The 19,457-nt window shown below is 45.8% G+C and overlaps 1 protein-coding gene across 1 annotated transcript in view; it reads left to right on the top strand.

Annotated features, from left to right (window-relative positions):
- Positions 1–12,256, top strand: part of syt11b (synaptotagmin XIb) — a 17,102-nt gene extending 4,846 nt beyond the window's left edge. The window contains exons 2-4 of the mRNA XM_062538439.1: positions 4,430–5,403; positions 10,814–10,934; positions 11,946–12,256. Of these exons, the coding sequence (XP_062394423.1) occupies positions 4,430–5,403; positions 10,814–10,934; positions 11,946–12,256 (1,406 nt within the window). The remainder of the gene's footprint in view (positions 1–4,429; positions 5,404–10,813; positions 10,935–11,945) is intronic.
- The last annotated feature ends 7,201 nt before the right edge of the window (positions 12,257–19,457 follow it).

Genomic DNA, 19,457 nt, shown 5'->3' with positions numbered 1-19,457 from the left:
TGTGTCTGTGTGTCTGTGTGTGTGTATGAAGGGGGGTGCTTGCATATGCATATGCATTTGTGTGTATTGCTTGTGTGTATGTGTACGTGTCCTGTCTGCTTGTGTGTGTGTGTGTGTGTGTGTGTGTGTGTGTATGGGTGGGTGTCTCTCCCCTGCTGCAGACTGGCAAGGCTGTTTGGTATTCTGCATTGTGTGCTCAGCTGCTCCTCCATCATGCCTCAGTGGTGGGACACACACCAGCACACAGGCCTGCCCTCCACCCCTCACACACACACACACACACACACACACACACACACACACACACTCAGAGCTCTGCCCCAGAGACAAAGACTCTTTATTCATACATGCACATAAAAAAAGACTACTACAAATTTAAGGTCACTGCAGGAAAGTTCTGGAAATTCACTGGACTGTGCCTGTGATTTCCACCGCCAGATCTCCTTGTGCCAGTCATCCAGCCCGCTCCCAGACCACACCCATTTCAAAACGCCTCCTGCTATGCCTCTATCACAGCGGTAGCTGTACTGCGACTCTCATCCACCCCCACGCATTCACAGCAGTCATTTGCCCGTGTCTGTCAGTCAGGCTGTTTGTCTGTCTGTCTGTCTGTCAGGCTGTCTGTCTGTCTGTCTGTCTGTGTGTCCATCTGTCTGTCTCTCTCCGCACCCTTCTGACTCTCCTCAGTGAGATGATGACCACCTCTTCCTCATACCCTCTGCTGGCAGCAGCCCAACTGTCTGTCTCTCTCAGATAAGAAAAAGTCCACCTGCCACCTCTCCCAGCTGCCCTCCTCCAGGCTGTTATCCGCAGACATGGGAGACGCAGCCCTGTCTTACCTGCAGACAGTAATAATGCTTACATATAGACTTCACCCAGAGACACATCTATTTCTGTCTGCGCCAGTCATAAGCAATAAATATTTAACTTACCCACCTACATACATACAGTATACACACACACAGACACACTTTTAGATGGCTAGATAGACACCACCTCTCCTCTCCCACACTCTCAGCAATCATGTCATCTCTCCGCCCACCTCCTCCGTCAGTATATAGACGACCCCTCGCCCTCCCGTCCAATAGGAAGTAAGCTGCCCACGCTCTCAGATGGCTAGGAAGACACCACCTTTAGCTTTAGTCGTGTCCCCTGTCCACCCACCTCCACTGTCTGTAATATGTAGACGACCCCTTACCTCCCTCCAACAGGAAGTAAGCTATCTTCCAATCTGCTGTCCCACTGTTTCTGCCGTGACAAATGCAGAGACAGGAACCCTTTGCCCACAAACATGTGTGTGTGTGTGTGTGTGTGTATTTGTGTGTATGTGTGTGTGTGTGTGTGTGTGTAAGAGGACCGCCTCTCATTCTCTCATGCCACCGCTGCTGCACCCACGCAGGCAGTGACGTCCTGGCACACACACACACACACACACACACACACACACACGCTCGTCCGAGTGGGCAGTGCAATCTCAGGCCTCAGCACTCGACGCCTCCCGTGGCTAATGTGCTGAATCACGTCTCGTGGCGGCGCTGCCGTCGTGCGCCACTGGGCCGTAGCGGTGCCAGAGCTCCGCCGAGGACTTGGATGATTCAGCCCCCTCGTGGCGTGATGGGAGCTCTGGACGCGCTTCGCTTCACGAGCTGCTAATAGCACACATGGAAGGGGCGAGACGGTTTGTAGGAGCCAAAAGAGTCTTTGCAGTGCAGTTTTGAATGTCTGTTACTGGTTCAGGAAGGCAAAGACTGGCAGGTGTGCTGTGGATGTGTATGGCTTACAATAAGGATTTATTTTTCAGATTAATTTGTGAGGAAGTGGAGTGCTGTGATGTCTTTAGTTTTGCCAATGAAGCAAGTTTCTCTCCACTAATAACAGTGAAAGGTCCTATCATAGACAGAATGTGTGTGATGCTTCTTAGAGTTGTGTTCCGTAAAAGGAGCGTTGCAGAATATTACCCTCCTGTGCCTACAGTACTTCTCCGTGATTTACAGCAAAACTCTTAAACGTCCTTGCTTTCGACACTGCATCAGGCCACCTGAGACACCCTCCATCCCCTCCTGTCCACTCCCTCCGTCCTCTCCACTCCCTCCATCCCCTCCTGTCCACTCCCTCCGTCCTCTCCACTCCCTCCATCCCCTCCTGTCCACTCCCTCCGTCCCCTCCTGTCCACTCCCTCCGTCCACTCCGTCCCCTCCCTTCCCCCGTCGTCCCTGCGTCTTCACGCCGTTCACGAGTTCTCACTTCGGCCTTCAGCTTGCCCTACTTCTCCTCAGACACACAGTAGCCTCTGTCCCTCCCGTGGCATCTGTCGGAGAGAGCAGTGCACTCAGACTCAGTACTCGTACAGACAGGGATGTGACTAGACCACTAGAACTCTATTGGGGCACAGTCCAATCTAATGATGATAATAATAATCTGCTACCAAAGAGGCAGCAGGAGCTAGTTACAGTAATAACCGTATCTTTTTGAGTGGGGCACTGCCGTTCAATACTGTGGCACGTGCCCCAGTAAAATGGGTCTAGTGACGCCCCTGTGTACAGAATACAATACTTAAATAGAATTGTGTTTATCACAACAGACCCGAAAAGAAAACTGTAGCTGTGTTTACATTTCTATAATACTATTTATGACTAAATGCATAGCTATTTTTTATTTTTGTTACAGACAGTGTACTCTTATCACAAATAATCCCAGAGATGCATAAGAAATGTGTCGCACTATACTGTACAAGTAAATATCAGTGGAGTTTGTATTCAGTCTATTCCCTGCTTGTGACCATGGGCAGAGACTTGCTGCTGCCTGTCCCTATTTCATTGGGCTGTAACATTTATCTTGTCACTGCAGGACCTCAGCCTGCTCGTTCACGCCTCCTAAAATCAAACCCTAAAATTTTGTCAAGTTAGGAGAAATGACATTCTGGAGGAATATTGGGCTGTTTATTTAAGATCTGGCCTTGTTTATGACAAACACCAACCCTGGGAGACAAACAGACAGATTTACATTCGGTCTCAGGCTGTGAAAACGTTGTAGGCCTACTTGATATTACATCAGACCTCATTTCTCAGTGATATGATGAAGATGATATTGATGGCAAGCGCATTATTTTGGTGGACGAAAACATAAAGGTTGAGTGTGCACACCACTAATGTTTCACAGCTGAAGTCTAATGGGCAATCACTGCCACTCTGAAAGTGCGTGTGTGTGTGTGTGTGTGTGTGTGTGCGTGTGCGTGTGCGTGTGCGTGTGCGTGTGCGTGTGCGTGTGCGTGTGTGTGTGTGGTGAAGGCAGATATAGTGGTAATTCCTATCTTACAGTAGATGTTATTCTATTGCTGTAAGTCCCTGTGGTTAGAAACGTCTGCGATGTAGTAAAGAAATGTAAATGTAATGTGTGGCTTTTATAGTGAAGTCTTCAGCTGGACCTCACACCCCCCCACACCAAAGTTACTGTGAGGCTGGATGTCCAGAATTGAAAATGGGAAGGATACAGTATCTCATCCAGCTTCTGCTTTATAAATCTGAAGTCTGGAAGACTGAAGGTCAGAGATGGGTCCTTCAAGCTGTGAGACGTGACAGTGCAGATATGAGAGTTAGGACCAGGGGGTGTAATGAGAAAAGAGCAGAGAGTCTTATTTTCAAATCCTTGTTGGCCCTTCAAATCTTTCGCAATTAGAGCTGAGAAACTAAACTGCGTGATTCATTGAAAGTGAGGTGTTGCGAGATGAAATAAAAATATGAATAGGTTGAAAAAAAAAACCTTGTGAAGAGAATGACAGCAAGTAAAGAGAGTGATGCAACAGTGGTTATTTTAAGCATGTTGGCAATAAGTATGTAACATTATCAAAAGCACCTGAGCTTCCTGTAAGATTTTTAGGTCAGGTTTGTCAGTATTCAGTCACTTGCGTTTCTGACAGAGATGGGATTGGCTAGGTTTTATCTAAACAATTGAGCTTATAAATATTTAATTTTGTTGGGGCATCCATGCCAGTATATATTCCTACCTTGGTTTTTGAGTTGTCTTGAGTTGAGCAGCTATCCGTGTGTGCCAATGATTATGGCGTGCATTAAACCTGAGCTCAGGTTTCAGGTTTATTATTGTCTATTAAAAGTTAAATTGAGTCCAGATGAAATACACACTGGCATGTTTATGAACTGCTTTCATTGTGTATTAGCCAAACAGTAAAGAAGACTCCAGAAAATCCAGATGGGTCTGCCGAGTCTCATTTTAGGGTTTATAATATATAATAATATACAACAACAATTTAACCGATGTGATGTACAACAAAGCATGGATGTAGAATATACAATTGGATCACATTATTGACATTGATATGAATATTAATTTGTCTGTTGGCTGTAATTGTGGATAATGTAAAGTGAGGCCTATTTTATGAACTGTTGTCTCCTCTTGTTTCTCCTCATCTCAGATATGTCCCCGGTGCTTGCGGGCTTCATCGGGGCAGGAGTGTTGGTGGTGGCCGTGGTGACACTGGTCTTCCTCTGGGTGTGCTGCCAGCGCCGCCGCCGCCGGTCGACGGGCGCCTACAAGCTCCACGGCATCCAATCAGAGCCCTACGACCCGGCAACGGACCCGCCCTACAAGTTCATCCACATGCTGAAAGGCATCAGCATCTACCCAGAGACACTGACCAACAACAAGCGGGTGGTGCGGCTGGCCAGGAAGGCCGGCTGGAGGGGGGGGCGGCGCGAAGGGTCGGCCGCCGAGGACCGGGAGCGGGGCGAGGCAGTTGTGGACGCGGCCGACTTGGGGGCCTCAGCAGCCGAAAACGGGCAGGTGCCCTACACCCACCGGCCGGAAGACGACGACGGCGGGCAGTGCGATGGCGCGAGCCGCCACCCGTTGAGGCTGGAGCGCGACCTGCCCATCCGGGCCGACTACAGCTGCCTGGAGAACGTCTCGGGCCCCAGCAGCAGCTGCAGCAGCAGCAGCAGCCAGAGCAGCGCCACGGCCACCCCGTTCACCCCGGCCACCGAGGACGAGCTCCAGAGCCTGGGCGAGCTCAGCCTGGCCGTGGACTACAACTTCCCCAAGAAGGCGCTGGTGGTCACCATCCAGGCGGCGCGGGGGCTCCCGGCGGTGGACGAGCGGGCGGGCAGCGCCGACCCCTACGTCAAGATGACCATCCTGCCCGAGAAGAAGCACCGCGTCAAGACCCGCGTGCTCCGTCGCACGCGCCAGCCCGTCTTCGACGAGACGTTCACCTTCTACGGCGTGCCGTACAGCGCCCTGCCCGAGCTCACGCTGCACTTCCTGGTGCTGAGCTTCGACCGCTTCGCCCGCGACGACGTCATCGGGGAGGCGGTGGTGCCGCTGGCTGGCGTCGACCCCAGCACGGGCAAAGTGCAGCTCACGCAGCTCATCAGCAAGAGGAGCATGCAGGTGAGGATGCCAGTGGGGTGTGCCAACGTGTGCCAGTGAGAGTCCCGGGATGCCTCTCATTCGTCTTTTTTTATCTGTTTTTATCCCTTCCTTCCTCGGTCCTCGTTCCCACTGATCTAGATGAAGAATGATGGGGCGACAACAATGAGGTAGTCCATCCAGTTTTCTTTATAGATCAGTGGGAACGAGCCTGAAGGACCGAGCATCGAGGATCAAGGAGGGATGTTGAGAGAGCCCCCTGGTTTCACACAGTAAACGTCCTGCCATGTTACTGCAGTCCAGACAGTCTGGAAGTCAGAGGTCAGACTTCAGTTCTGACTTTAACATCAGGGTAGATAGATTCTAGTAGAGCTGCGTGCCGTGTTCCAGTGTACTTTTTTTCTAGGAGGAATTCTTGACTTCCTAGTTCAGTTCGTCTGGAATGAAATTGGGAGAATCTGCCAAGGAAATATCAGACTTCCTAGTTGTATAGCATTTATTCCTTATGCCTGTGCACTTAACACTGGTAATATCACTAATTACCTGATCTACCTGGGTGAAGCATTGTGCTAGCTAGGACCAGCTGATGGTGTGGTGAATGGGTCTCTGGTGCCAGTCAGAGAAATTCACCTTCATGTAGAACTTAAACTTTCATAGCGTAACGCAATGCCCACTGCTGTCACTTTAACACATTCTAGGAACATTTCAGACATTCTGACCAAGCAAATCAGTTCTGTATTAGGGTCAAAACATTTCTTTTCCGTTATATAGAAATGAGTACTTCACAAGATAGAGCTTTATCAAAGGTGCACTCTGAAATCTTGCATGGTTTTTAGAGCAATTTCAGACCCCGTTTACATGACGACGCAGGGCGTTTTTGTCTTCACCGCTTTCACACCTTTAACGATACCGGTCAAAAAAACATTTGCGTTTACACACAGAGGTGAAAACGCCAAGTTGCCCAGAAGAAGCATGCCAGTGGGTGTTCCCAACAGTAGCTATGCAAATACCTTTCCTCGTCATTCAATGAGCGCGCTCAAAAAAAGCGACTCTAATCGGAGCTGTCAAGTGTCACAAAACTTTCGCCGGATGGACTCTCACGCTTGCCATGTTATGAAACTTGGCAGCCCTTTATGTCAAGCACATCGTGGATGTTTGCACAACCATTGAGAGCTAATACACAGGATTGCTTTTCAATTTCTGTCTTGTAATGTTATTGTATATGCCCCCCCTAGAATAATATCGAATGTCTATCAGAACTGCCCGCCGCCAAACACCTGAAGCAACCCTGTATTTCGCATGCACGGTTAATATAGGCGACGGACATTCGCCTACATTATTTACTGAAATGTAAAGGAGGCCAGCATTATTCGCGGACTAAGTGGAGCTAAATTAAGTTATTATTTTGCTGTCACTTCGTCTGTTTTATGGCCTAGAAGGTTGTATTTGGTATCTGTGGATAACTCTATAGCTCTCCTCTTTTATCTGACATGCAAGCCATATTTTTTGACCACGGTTTCACGAGTATAGGCTAAATCAAACGAAAGTAGCGGTAGCCGAAGCTATATGACATTCTTATTTGTTTGTCACTTCGTCTGTTTTATAACGATAAAGGTCGATGTGTTTGGTATCAATGGAAAGCTCTGTTTCTCCTCTTTCATTTGATATGCGTGTCATGTCTGTGCGATGCCTGGTCCTGGAGTAATTCAAGTGAGAGTGGCTGCGTGGGTGAACGCAGAGCAATATAGACTGTAAATATATACTTATGTACTGATATACTTTGATTTAAATTCATGATTTTATTTTCATACGTGTCTAGTCTCGTTGGAAAGCCCCGGTTCTGCTCGTTCATGCAATACAGGTCTCATCTCGCTGTGACTAATAATAGCGGAGCAATGTACCAGAGAAGAATGGGTGTGTTTTTTGACGCACTTTGCGTCCGTCGGGTCCGTTAAATTGACTTGGAAAAAAATAGGATTTGTAAACTGTCGGAATGGGGGTACTAAAATGTGTCGGACTGGCAGCATGTCTAAATAGCAGCATGTCAAAATAGAGGCATGTCTAAATGGAAGCATGTCGTAGTGGTGGCATGTCTGAGTGGCAGCATGTAACGGTGCAGTCAGACGCTTCCGTCCGCCAACGTATGCCTCATTTTGTCACATTTCCATAAACACTAACGGGGCAGTCACACGCTTGCGTCCGCCAACGTATGCCTCATTTTGTCACATTTCCATAAACGCGAACTGATTGGTTTGTCAGTGTTCGAAAATTTGCATACACGGAATTTCATTGGCTGGCGCTTGCGCTATCCGTCAAAAGTTGAACATTTCTCAACTTTTTAGCGGAGGCAACGTATCTCAGGCAACGCATCGGACCCACAATTCAGTGCGGCATGAAATGAAGTCCAGCCAATGTAAAGTGAATGGGAAAACAACGGACGAACGTTGGCGGACGCAAGCGTGTGACTGCCCCGTAACTGATTGGTTTGTCAGTGTTCGAAAATTTGCATACACGGAATTTCATTGGCTGGCGCTTGCGCGATCCGTCAAAAGTTGAACATTTCTCAACTTTTTAGCGGAGGCAACGTATCTCAGGCAACGCATCGGACCCACAATTCAGTGCGGCATGAAATGAAGTCCAGCCAATGTAAAGTGAATGGGAAAACAACGGACGAACGTTGGCCGACGCAAGCGTGTGACTGCCCCGTGACCCTCCTGCAAACAAAATGTGTGCTCGTAGGCTCTGCATTAAGTTGATTACGGCTACGTGTTCATCAACTCTTCTAGCAGTCTAGCAGGGAAGGTGGTGGATTTAAAAGTAGCCTAGAGACTATTTTGGCGCAGGTTATTGTTAATGCGTTGTTGCTGGTCGTCGAAATCATGCAGAATTGCAGCAGCACACGGCTCCAGCATTGTTGTTGTTCTGCCAAGTGTCTAGTCAGGTGAGGTCAAGCGCGGGGGCTGGACTAGAGGTTCGAGGTGGGGCTATGTCGTCATAAAAACCCCAGATGTGCCTTTACACGGCAAAACGAAAACGGGGTTCTCAAACACCTCCACCCTAGAAGCAGTTTTCAGAAACCATCGTTTTCAGCCGCTGTTAAAAACGTTGTCGTGTTAACACCATCTCAGTTTTGTCTCAAATAGCCATTTCCCTTTGATCAGCTTGCTGCCTGCTCCCTGAATAATCCGGTCTCTGGAGACAACACAGGGGCTGTAAAACGTCAAACAAACACTAGGGCACAGGCTGTGTACCAAAACATAACAAACCATATTTCAGCCAAACACCAACAAGATGTTTAGGGGAGGGGTTGGGGGTTAGTGAGCATGCACATATGGGTTGGGGGCAGTGAGAAAACGTGATTTTAGTAGCATGCATTGGAAAGTAGTGTTTTGTTTGTTTACGTGGAACGTCAACAGAAGTGACATCATTCAGGATCTCATAGAGCACCTTTAAGGTCTTTGCATTATGTTCCACCTTGCTGGAGCTGCTTGGATATGTCCAGTGTGAGCTGGGCCTTAAGGATAGGAGGTGGTTAACAGTGATGTGACTCTGTGGTGTGAGCAGTCACATTGCGCAACCGATGACCATGCTGGGCACACACTGTCATTCTCTGTGTGACTCAGCGCCATCTTCTTCAGGACAATGTAAATGAGGCGGGCCGTGACTAAAAAGCATAGTCACCTAGAGACAGCCATTGTATAGGTGTCATCATTTTATTCCGTAGTTGGAGGGGATGCACAATGCCCTTATTCAGTACGGTTAACAGTAGACTTGAGGCCTCTGAACTTCACCACTGTTAACCTAAATCACGTATAGGTGGTAGAGATGCAGATGTGACATAAAATACATGTGTCCTCCATCCGTCGTCTGAATCTGAACTCAGTTGACTCAATGGGTGATGCTTACGTCTGAATTGAAGACATAAAATGTGGTCAACATTCAAGTGTCATTTCCAGAACTCAATTTGACTCTGGTTACTCTTTGCTTTCAAAGTACAACACTCAACAATAATGTAAAAAGAATAAAAACACAGAAGAGCAAGAATAGAATTAAGGGCAGTAGAATAAGGCTATGTATACAAATAAATGTGTACATTTGCAATAAATAGACACTATGGGTGGGATTTTAGGGTCTCAAGTTCGAACAGATGTGTTCTACTTTCTTGATTTTGTGGAGGTGGTGAAAAAGCCAAGTCACTGCAACATGTAAAATCTGGACACACACATGCAGCTCCCTATCTCTCCCTATCTGCAGTGTATTGAGCTGGCAAGCCGCAAGGTCGGCGTGTATTGATTTTCGGAGCCATTACAGCCTTTAATTGCAGCTGACCAGAGGAAGACATGCTTAAATGCCCATGTTATCTCCTGGCACAAAGGGACTTTCATGAAAAGGCTACGCCTGAACAGCTAGGCTTTCTTATGATATCACCACCAGGCCTGTCTCCTCTAATAAACGCTGGTCTCTGTTAGGAGCACCATTTAAGACTGGGTACATGGAGAGTTCAGTCCAATTGAGTCTGTCTCACTTCTCCCTGTTCTTGCTAAGAGTGTGCTCTGTGCTAGTGGTATAAGTCACCCAGGCTTAATGATGCCATCACTGACTTATTTTTTATTTATTTTTCAGAGAGAGGAGCTAAGCTGCTGGGAGTGATAATTAGATTGTGCAAATGAAGTCATTTTAATTATAAACAATTAGAGCTGAAGTCAGTTAGGATCTGTTTTGATGTGCTACTGAGTAGATACAATGACTGTTGATGAATTTATTTACAATAAATCTACAAGAACACCACTGGAGTCAAGTTACTGTCAATGCACTCTTGCCAAAATGATAGATGTAGCTTCATAGAATATAATAAAATAGAAAAGTAAAATAAATGTATCCCTTCTCTTTATCTCTCCCCCTTATGTGTGTGTATGGTGGTGTGATTCATGCAGGGCATCCAATATTGCTTACATTACACATGCATTGAATTGCATACAACAGTGCATAGATATGAACTTTGTTGAGGTTAATGCTTTCAGAAAAAGTATTTACTGTGTGTGTATGTGTATGTGTGTGCGTACGTGCGTGTAGTGTGTGTGTGTGTGTGTGTGTGTGTGTTTGTGCGTGCATGCGTACGTGCGTGTGTGTGTGTGTGTGTGTGTGTGTATGTGTTAGTCATATGTAGAGATAAAGATACATAAAGAAAGCAAGAGAGAGAGAAAGTAAGAGGAGTCTTGTTCATATACTGATGCTATGCCCTGTGTGTAGTGTGTGTATATACTGATGCCATGCCCTGTATTTTGCGTGTGGTGTGTATGTGTGAGAGTTGGTATACATACTGATGCTATGCCCTGTGTTTTGTGAGTGTGTGTGCGTGCGTGTGTACAGTATGTGTGTGAGAGTTGGTATACTGTACATACTGATGCTATGCCCTGTGTTTTGTGTGTAGTGTGTGAACCGCGGAGAGCTGCTGGTGTCTTTGTCCTACCAGCCAGTCTCCCACCGGCTCAGCGTGGTGGTGCTCAAGGCCAAACACCTCCCTAAGATGGACATCACCGGGCTGTCTGGCAGTGAGTATTCCAGTCCTACTTGTCTAATTACCTCCGCAAGGAGGTTATGTTTTCATCGGGGTTTGTTGGTTTGTTTGTTTCTCTGTCTGTTTGTTGGCAAGATAACTCAAAAAGATAGTTATAGATTGATTTTTGGGAGTAATCACCGTATCACCGTCTAGATGCGCAAGGCGGTTACAGTATGTGTTTGCTTGGCTTTGCTTGGAGGTTTGCGCACTCTGAATGCTTTTCTAGTTTAATCTGTAAAGAACAGAGTGAATATGTCAAACAGTCCAGTACACTAAACCACTGTAGACAACTGTTGCACTATTAAAGGAAAACTCCTTTTTCACATAGATCTCTGTTTCTCGAGGTCACTGAGTACTGTTGATACGAAAAAAACAAACAAACAAAAAGAAGTTGGTGCTACCCAGCTCGAGTTGCAGAGCAGGCGGGCAAGGCAGCTCCAGTGCTGCTCCCAGTGCATTTTTACATCATGTCTTGGAGTCTGTCTGTTGAGATCTCTTGGATTTGGTCTTCAGAGGTTTTGAAATCATATGGGTTTCATCTGTATGCAGCATTAGAGTAGGCAAGCTGTCCGTGCCCTTTGAGTTTGAGTATGTGAGTTCCCTAGTGGGCTGCTGTAACCCGCTTTGTGTTGAACTGCACGGCTCAGCCCTGCATTACACGAACCCGGAAAAAGCAACACCTCGAACCGAACGGAAGTCGAACGTGCCAAAAATTCGTTGAGGCTGCTAGTTCTCTCACTAGCATGACTCTTAAGGCATCGGGAGGGAGGTTTACACTGCACAGCTACGGACCCACTGGGTACCTTTCCACTGCTGCTTTCTCATCTGTCCTTCTCCTCTTCCTTCCTCTCTCTCTCTCTCCTTCCATTCCCGTTTTCCTTCCTTCCTCTCTTCTGTATCTGCTTTCCCTTTCTCTATTCTCACCCGCCTCCCTCCTCCCCTCCCTCCCTCCTTCTCTCCCTCCTTCCCTCGCTCCCTCCCCTCCTCCCCAAATTCTCCGTAGACCCGTACGTGAAAGTGAACGTGTTCTACGGCCGCCGGCGCATCGCCAAGAAGAAGACCCACGTGAAGAAGAGCACGCTGGACCCCGTCTTCAACGAGTCGTTCATCTACGACGTGCCGGCCGAGCTGCTGCCCGACATCTCCGTGGAGTTCCTGGTCATGGACTTCGACCGCACCACCAAGAACGAGGTGGTGGGCCGCCTGGTCCTGGGCGCGCGGAGCTCGTTGCCCGCCGGCGCCGCCCACTGGCACGAAGTCTGCGGCAACCCGCGCCGGCAGGTGTCCAAGTGGCACAGTCTGAGCGAGTACTAGAACCCAGCTGAGAACATGCACACACATACTGTACACACACACGCACACACACGCACACACACACACACACACACACACACATACACACACATCTAAATGTACACACACACACACACAGACACACACACACACACACACACACACACACATACACATACAAGTGCATGCACAGTCTCCAACATACACTTAAATGAACATGCACACACGAACCGACATGCGCCCATGGCAACCTCACACCTACCTACAAATGGAACACATGCATACATTCATATATGAAAACAAAAGAACTCTGTACAGGTGAGATACCTTCATCTTCTCTCTCTGTCACAAACACACACACACACACACACACACACACACACACACACACACTCTCATTCTCTCTCTCTCTCTCTCATTCTCTCTCTCTCTCTCTCTCGTAGACATACAAACACTCATTTAAACTCCTGCTTGCATATGCATATATGCACATACATGGACACAAACCGATCATGTACACTGATATATGTAAGAAAAAGACCTCTGTGTGAGAGTGATCTCTCTTCTAAACAAAATGGACAAAAGGAACTAAACATCAGTTTCCATTCGAAAAGGACTCAAGCACATATACTGACACGCTAAAACACATAATGGTGACACACGTATACAATAACACTGTCACTAAAGAATAGTCATGATGGAGACCAAAATATGACTATGAATACAAGACTGTTATTATTTTTTGGTGGTGGTGTTGTGAAGACCCAAGCCCGAGTATTGCTTTTTATTTTCTAATAATTGTACAATGTCAGAATTCACTAATATCTTCTTGCACTGGTTGTATCGCATGTCAGATCAATGAAACAGATGTTTTTTTGTTTTTGTTTATGTCAAAAGAAAAGAACGCTAGTGAGCAAATACAAATATTGTTGCTCAGAGTTGAAAGAGAGTGATTTTTTCCCTCAACCAAATATAGCAAACCAGGCAGATCTTCAAAGTGTACAGCAATCATCCTAAAATTGTGATGTCAAATCAGTTTTTTTTACTCCGGAAGATTTCTTTCACTGTAAGACTTGCTTGAGGCCTCAGTCATGACAAGGTTCATTCCCTCTGCGTCATATCGCTATGCTTTGAGAAAAGGTATCACTGTAACAACCATTGGGATGACAATTTCTGAGCATATTGCCCTCGATTGAGCTCATTCCCTGATGGCTCTTCTTCAGTCTTACTCAAAACCGAATCTTCTAGAATTATTTGACACAAATAATGCTACAAGACAAAGACTGCCTTGGGGTTGATACTGTAAACAAACTCTGTTTTTCTGTTTTTTGTGCTCAGCTACTGTTTCATATCCAATACTGCTCTGTCTTGGTCAGAATAACTAATCGGCAGCTCTCTCTGTCTTCTGTGCTTTCTTATTGTGACGCGACAGCTCGCAAACTTCACTTAGCAATCTTACCGGCTTCTATAAAGGTGATTACACGACAGTAAGGGACACAATGGAGGATTTTTCATAAAGGATCATCACTTACGACTGCGATGATTGCATGTCTTTCATGTACAGTACAGGAACACAATAATTTGTCAAGGCTTCCCACTTTTCTAGGTTGCCCTTTGTATTTGTTTGGACTTTTTTTTGTAAAAAGTGAAATTAGTGCACCAACATTGCCTTGCAAAAGCTTTGAATTGTTCTATATTTCACTATCAGGATGACCTGCATGACTGTCAGGATGTGTCATGGAAATTTCAACAAAACTTGCTGGAAGTAGGGTAGAATCGACATTCTACATGTGTCATTCTAGTATTTTATTTTACCCCATAGAACACCCATTCACTTAGGAACCCTTTCAGTGTATTTCCCACTCGGTCTCAAGACAGTGTTGTTCAGTTACAGTACACAGGCAGTGTACTGTAAGTTTGAACCGCTGTGGAAAGTTCCCGTTCTCATAACATGCCGTGCCTGCTCCGTCGGTCAGCGCCACTCCTGGTCCCTGGGACAGACAGGCAGGTGACGGAGGGTGATGCAGCGCACGGGCGGGTGGTTGGGGTGGGCGCGGCGGAGTGCGGAGCGGGCGTTTGGCACGGCACACGCCTCCACCAGAAGGAGGAGAAGCAGGAGGTTCCGCCACGGCACCACTGTGTCGTGGAGAATGTCACTCTGACCTCCGCCGCTCTCTCTCTCGCTCTCTTTCTCCCTCCCTCACTTCTCCTCATTGTCGAGTGTCTTCCTTTGCTTTCTGGCTCTATCACTGTCTGTCTGTCTGTCTGTCTCTCTCTCTCTCTCTCTTTCTCTCTCCCTCACTTTTCCTCATGGGCAAGTGTCTGCCTCTGCTCTCTGTCTCTCTCTCTCTCTGTCTGTCTGTCTCTCTCTCTCTCCCTCTCTTTCCCTCATGGCTGAGTGTCTGCCTCTGGTCTCTCTCTCTCTCTTCCTCTCTCTCTCTCCCTCTCTTTCCCTCATGGCTGAGTGTCTGCCTCTGGTCTCTCTCTCTCTCTTCCTCTCTCTCTCTCCCTCTCTTTCCCTCATGGCTGAGTGTCTGCCTCTCCTCTATCCCGTGTTGCTCGTCTTCATCTTTATGTAATCACATCCATTACGTATACCATATTGGGGATTAAAGACGAGAATGCGCGTTGCGTAACGCCTGTGTTGTTTTATTAGTTTCAGTCTACAAGCTGACATATGTATAAGACTAGCCACAGGCCTCTAGGGATCTCCAACGGCAAGAGCAGTGAGTGCGGCCGCAGCTGAGACCCACTCTCCGCCTAACTCATAGTGGACGAGAGGACGAAGCGGTCATATGAAGAGGGAGGAAGTAACACTTTAAAGATGAAATTCTGTTGACTGTGTCATTCCATTACTGTAGTTATAGTGCATTCACTATGTTGAGTAATGTCAAAACATTCTCCCAAAGCCCCCACTTTAAACTGGGAAATCCTCAGTTCAGGTGTGACGTGCCCCCCCAAACCCTGGAATTCTCACAGTTCTCAGTTGCTCATGAACGCACCATTATACTCTTCACAGACACATCCTCACAGCCCAGCCCAGCCTGACACACGTATAGGTACAGGCACATCCAGTACACACACATCCACACGGTCTGTGAACTGTGCAGATGTGCGAATTATAATATCACTGAGCCATGGCACTGGCTCATACAGAAGACTGGAGGCTCCTGCTACGGTGGCTGGTTTAGGTCATAACACCTGTGGACTTCACCACCCCGTTTCACTATCATTTACTAAGTGTTTAAAATGCCTGAGCTTGATTACCCTGCACCTTTTCCTCCTTTGTTTGTTTGTTCATTTGCACAGAGACACATGTGGGAGCCAATTATCTAATTATTAAAGTTAGTTTCATTATTAGTGTCCTACGGTACACAGTGTTTAACCACACCGAAAGCTGTTTTTTTTTTTTTTTTTAACCAGTTTGGATGTTATCAGCGTTGACTTATTCCTTGTCGCTTCTTGCTGTATGTGGTGCTAAAGGAAACGTGGACACACTGGAAGGCTAAGGGCTCTCATAAACACACACACACATGCGCGCGCTTAACTCCCAGTTGAATCAACGCATTCTTAAACCCCTCACTCCCCTGAGCCAAGCCTTCACATCCAATGCTGTTTTTTTGTATTTTGAACTCTAACCAACCTGATTTGGACTATGTCAGATGTACAAAATGAAATCAAGGGAAAGCTGTAATTAATTATTGTGGTGATCATGACCAGGGATTGTTGTAAATTATACAGTACTTTGAATTGTGCAAACTGTGCATATTGGAGTGTGAGTCTGAAGTAACTGGGGAAAAAATTGACCTTTGCAAATCTGCAAAATGCCATGAAATAATACGCAAAATATAACACTAATGCTAGTCTGTCTGTTGGTTTTGTTAACACATATTGAATGTGCAAATAAAACGTCAAAGTGGTACACTACAGAATTCGCCTGAGACTTTATTTTTACTTTTTCAATGCATTCTTTCATCTGCAAATACAGTGGACACAATTTGCCCATAATATAAGCCTTGTAACATTCAGAAATGTATATAAAATACCCAAAACATTGGGGTTAAACATCACCGCACCCTTTGGCAGTAGAGATCCTCAGTTCTGGAATATTCCTTGTGTCTATGACGATGTGATTGAATGGGGCTGACTCAGAGAGCTCAGCATGGTGTCTCATGCCTCCTGGAAATGATGTAACAATGCTGTCTCTTTCTTAGTGACCTCATTGACGATATGTGACGTAAGGGTCTTAGCAGTATTGTATGCAAATATACCTGCACAAAGAGGACACCTAGTGGCTAGTCTCCAGTAGTGCATGCCATGAGGGCATGAAATGAGATGGTCAACTCAGAGAGGGTAGAACTGTGAAACAGTTTTTACAGGAAGTGAAGAATTACAAACCACCTCATTCCCCCATTTCACCCACACACACATGGGTAAACACACACACACACACACACACACACACACACACGTACGCACGTTGTAGACACACAAAGGCATGCATGCACACACACACACACACACACACACACACACACACACATATGTGTGTATATATACACACAAGTAAGCATGCATATAATACTGTATGATGTGCAAGTGGAAGAGTCACACACACCTATCCGAAAAAAAGGAACAATTAACTGACGAAGCAAATCCCCTTTGTGTTTGTGGTTGTACTGGTATGGCCCTGACTTGCACAACAGCTGTGGCGAGTCATTATGAACATCATTATCCATGATTAGAGTTTTCATCCAGCTGGGTGTCCTGACCTCATGACAGGAACTATGGTCAAGTGACTGCACACATACGCCAAAGAAGAGGGAGAATCATCCTCCATGAACGGGCTGTGAAATTCCCCCAGTATCCTGATTTGTCCTTACATACTCCCTCTGCCCTGCCTTGTAATGAAGGCAACCTCAGTCTGCTCCCACTGTTACTGTAGAAGATCTGACCAGATTAGTTATATCAAAGATACTTAAATACTTTTTCAACTGTCTCTGGTTATATGAAGTAGCCTACATTCAATTTCCTTCATTGTTTTAATGCTTCTGTCAAATCACACCTTCAAAATGATTAACAGATAAGGCACAAATCTAAGCAGAAGCACTCTGGCCAATGTTTTGTTTGCAAAATGCGATAACATTTAAGGCTAACACAGGCTCAAACATGTAAAACATTGTTTTCAATATGAGCAGGTTAAACCTTATTTTTTGCTACGTCTGTGCCATTTGTTGATACTTTACATAGTTACACACACTACTGGTTGGAAACACTCTTTTAGGTCTACAACATGTATGGGAACTCCTACAGGACTGTTAGGAAACCATTCTCAGTGTTTAACGTTAAGGTGGTTAAGGGAATAGCCATGCTCCGCCTGTCTTCCGCTCAATATCTTTCATGAGAGTGAAGTTGCAATATCATTATCGTTTTGTCCACTGTGACTAACATATGCCATTACCAAGCGTTAGTGATTGAGCGCCAATGATTTCAAACTACAGACAAGCGTCCACCAACCAGGAAATAAACGTTTGCCAATGGATCTAGGCCAGACTCTCTGCGGAGTCAGAGGCCCCTTCTCGACCTCTCTCCTCTCTCCTCCATGCTTGGTCGGTCCTCCAGGCTCGTTCCCACTGATCTACAGTATATCTAACGATAGACTATTTCATTGTTGCTGCCCCATCATTCTTTATCTAGATCAGTGGGAACGAGGACAGAGGAAGGAAGGGAGGATAAATAAAAAGACGAATGAGAGGCGCCCATTGTTTGGTATCCAGGCTATTATGGGAATGTCAAGAAGTTGAAACATGCATTCAGTACATATACAGAAGCATACATACAGTAGTGTACATACTGTATGTATGTGTATGCACTTCTGGTCAAGTTTTGAAACACCTATAGTTTTATGGCTTTTACTATTGAACAAACAGATGTGGGAAAAGGGTAATGTAGTAAGCAGGAAAAAAAGAAATAAAGAAAACAAAGCTGTTTATTAACATGTCTTATATTTTAGGCTCTTTTAGGTTCTTATATGTTAAGGCACAGGGTTTCCTAATAATCCTGAAGGAGCTCCCACATGCTATACAGGAACCTTTTCGTTTACATAACACCGTATCACCTAAAAGAGTAGGGGTTTACAATTTTCAAAATAGTAGTGAATACTACCCTGGAAATGCAGAGGTCTGGTTTACAACCAGGCTAAGTGAATACAGTATGTTAAATTTTTTCATCCTAAGACGTAACTGTCATTCACATGTAAGACCTACAATACAGTAAGCACCTTGACAAGATGAGTTTGCACTTTCAAGTACAACTTACCTACAGTAAGGATCTAGACCAGTGGTTCTCAAACTGTGGTACGGGTACCACTAGTGGTACGCGGGCTCTCTGCTGTGGTACTCTGGGAGTCACCAAGACTCATGAGGACAAAATAATCACTTAAAATGATATACAAATATATAATGAAAATCTTTACATTTAAAGGTTATTTTTTGGGCTTTTTATGCCTTTAATCAGACAGGACAGTAGAGAGAATGACAGGAAGCGAGTGGGAGAGAGAGGCTGGGGTGGGATCCGGAAAGGACCACGGGGCGGGAATCGAACCCGGGTCGCCGGCGTGCGGTGCAGGTGCCCCAGCCAGTTGCGCCACGGCTGGGGCCATGAAAATCTTTACATTTAAACGTTTTTTTTTTTAAATCTTTCTTGGAAAAAGAAAACAATGCAGAACAGTATACAATGTGAAATATGTAAATTGGCCTACTGTGTTTTAATGCTGGTCATAATGGTGGTACTTGGAGAGTCAATTGTTCTCTGTGGTGTGGTGGTACTTATTGTGAAAAGTTTGAGAACCAGTGATCTAGACTATAGTCAGCTTTTGTTATGCCTTCCTCACCACATGAGTAGTACATTACCTCCATCATTACTCTGAGACTCTCTGACCCATGCTTGCCAATGGCAGCACAGAGGTGGTATCTTTAATGAATGGAGTTCATGAGTTGGATTGCTCATTAAAATGCTGTTTGACATGTGCAAGTTCCACATTGACATTCTCTCAATATTCTCTTTCGCAGAATAGAGCCTTGCTATAAGTCACATGTCAATTTTTATTCATCTGTGGTATGACGTTGTACTCTGACCAATTCAAAAGGAAATCCCCACACTGTCCCATGAAATTCCACACCACATTGAAAAATTCCTGTCGCGCCTTCAATAGAATTTCTTG

This window comes from Sardina pilchardus, chromosome 6, assembly GCF_963854185.1.
Source record: "Sardina pilchardus chromosome 6, fSarPil1.1, whole genome shotgun sequence".
Lineage (NCBI taxonomy): Eukaryota > Metazoa > Chordata > Actinopteri > Clupeiformes > Clupeidae > Sardina > Sardina pilchardus.
The sequence above is the reverse complement of the archived record's forward strand: the minus strand, read 5'-3'. Positions and strand labels throughout refer to the sequence as shown.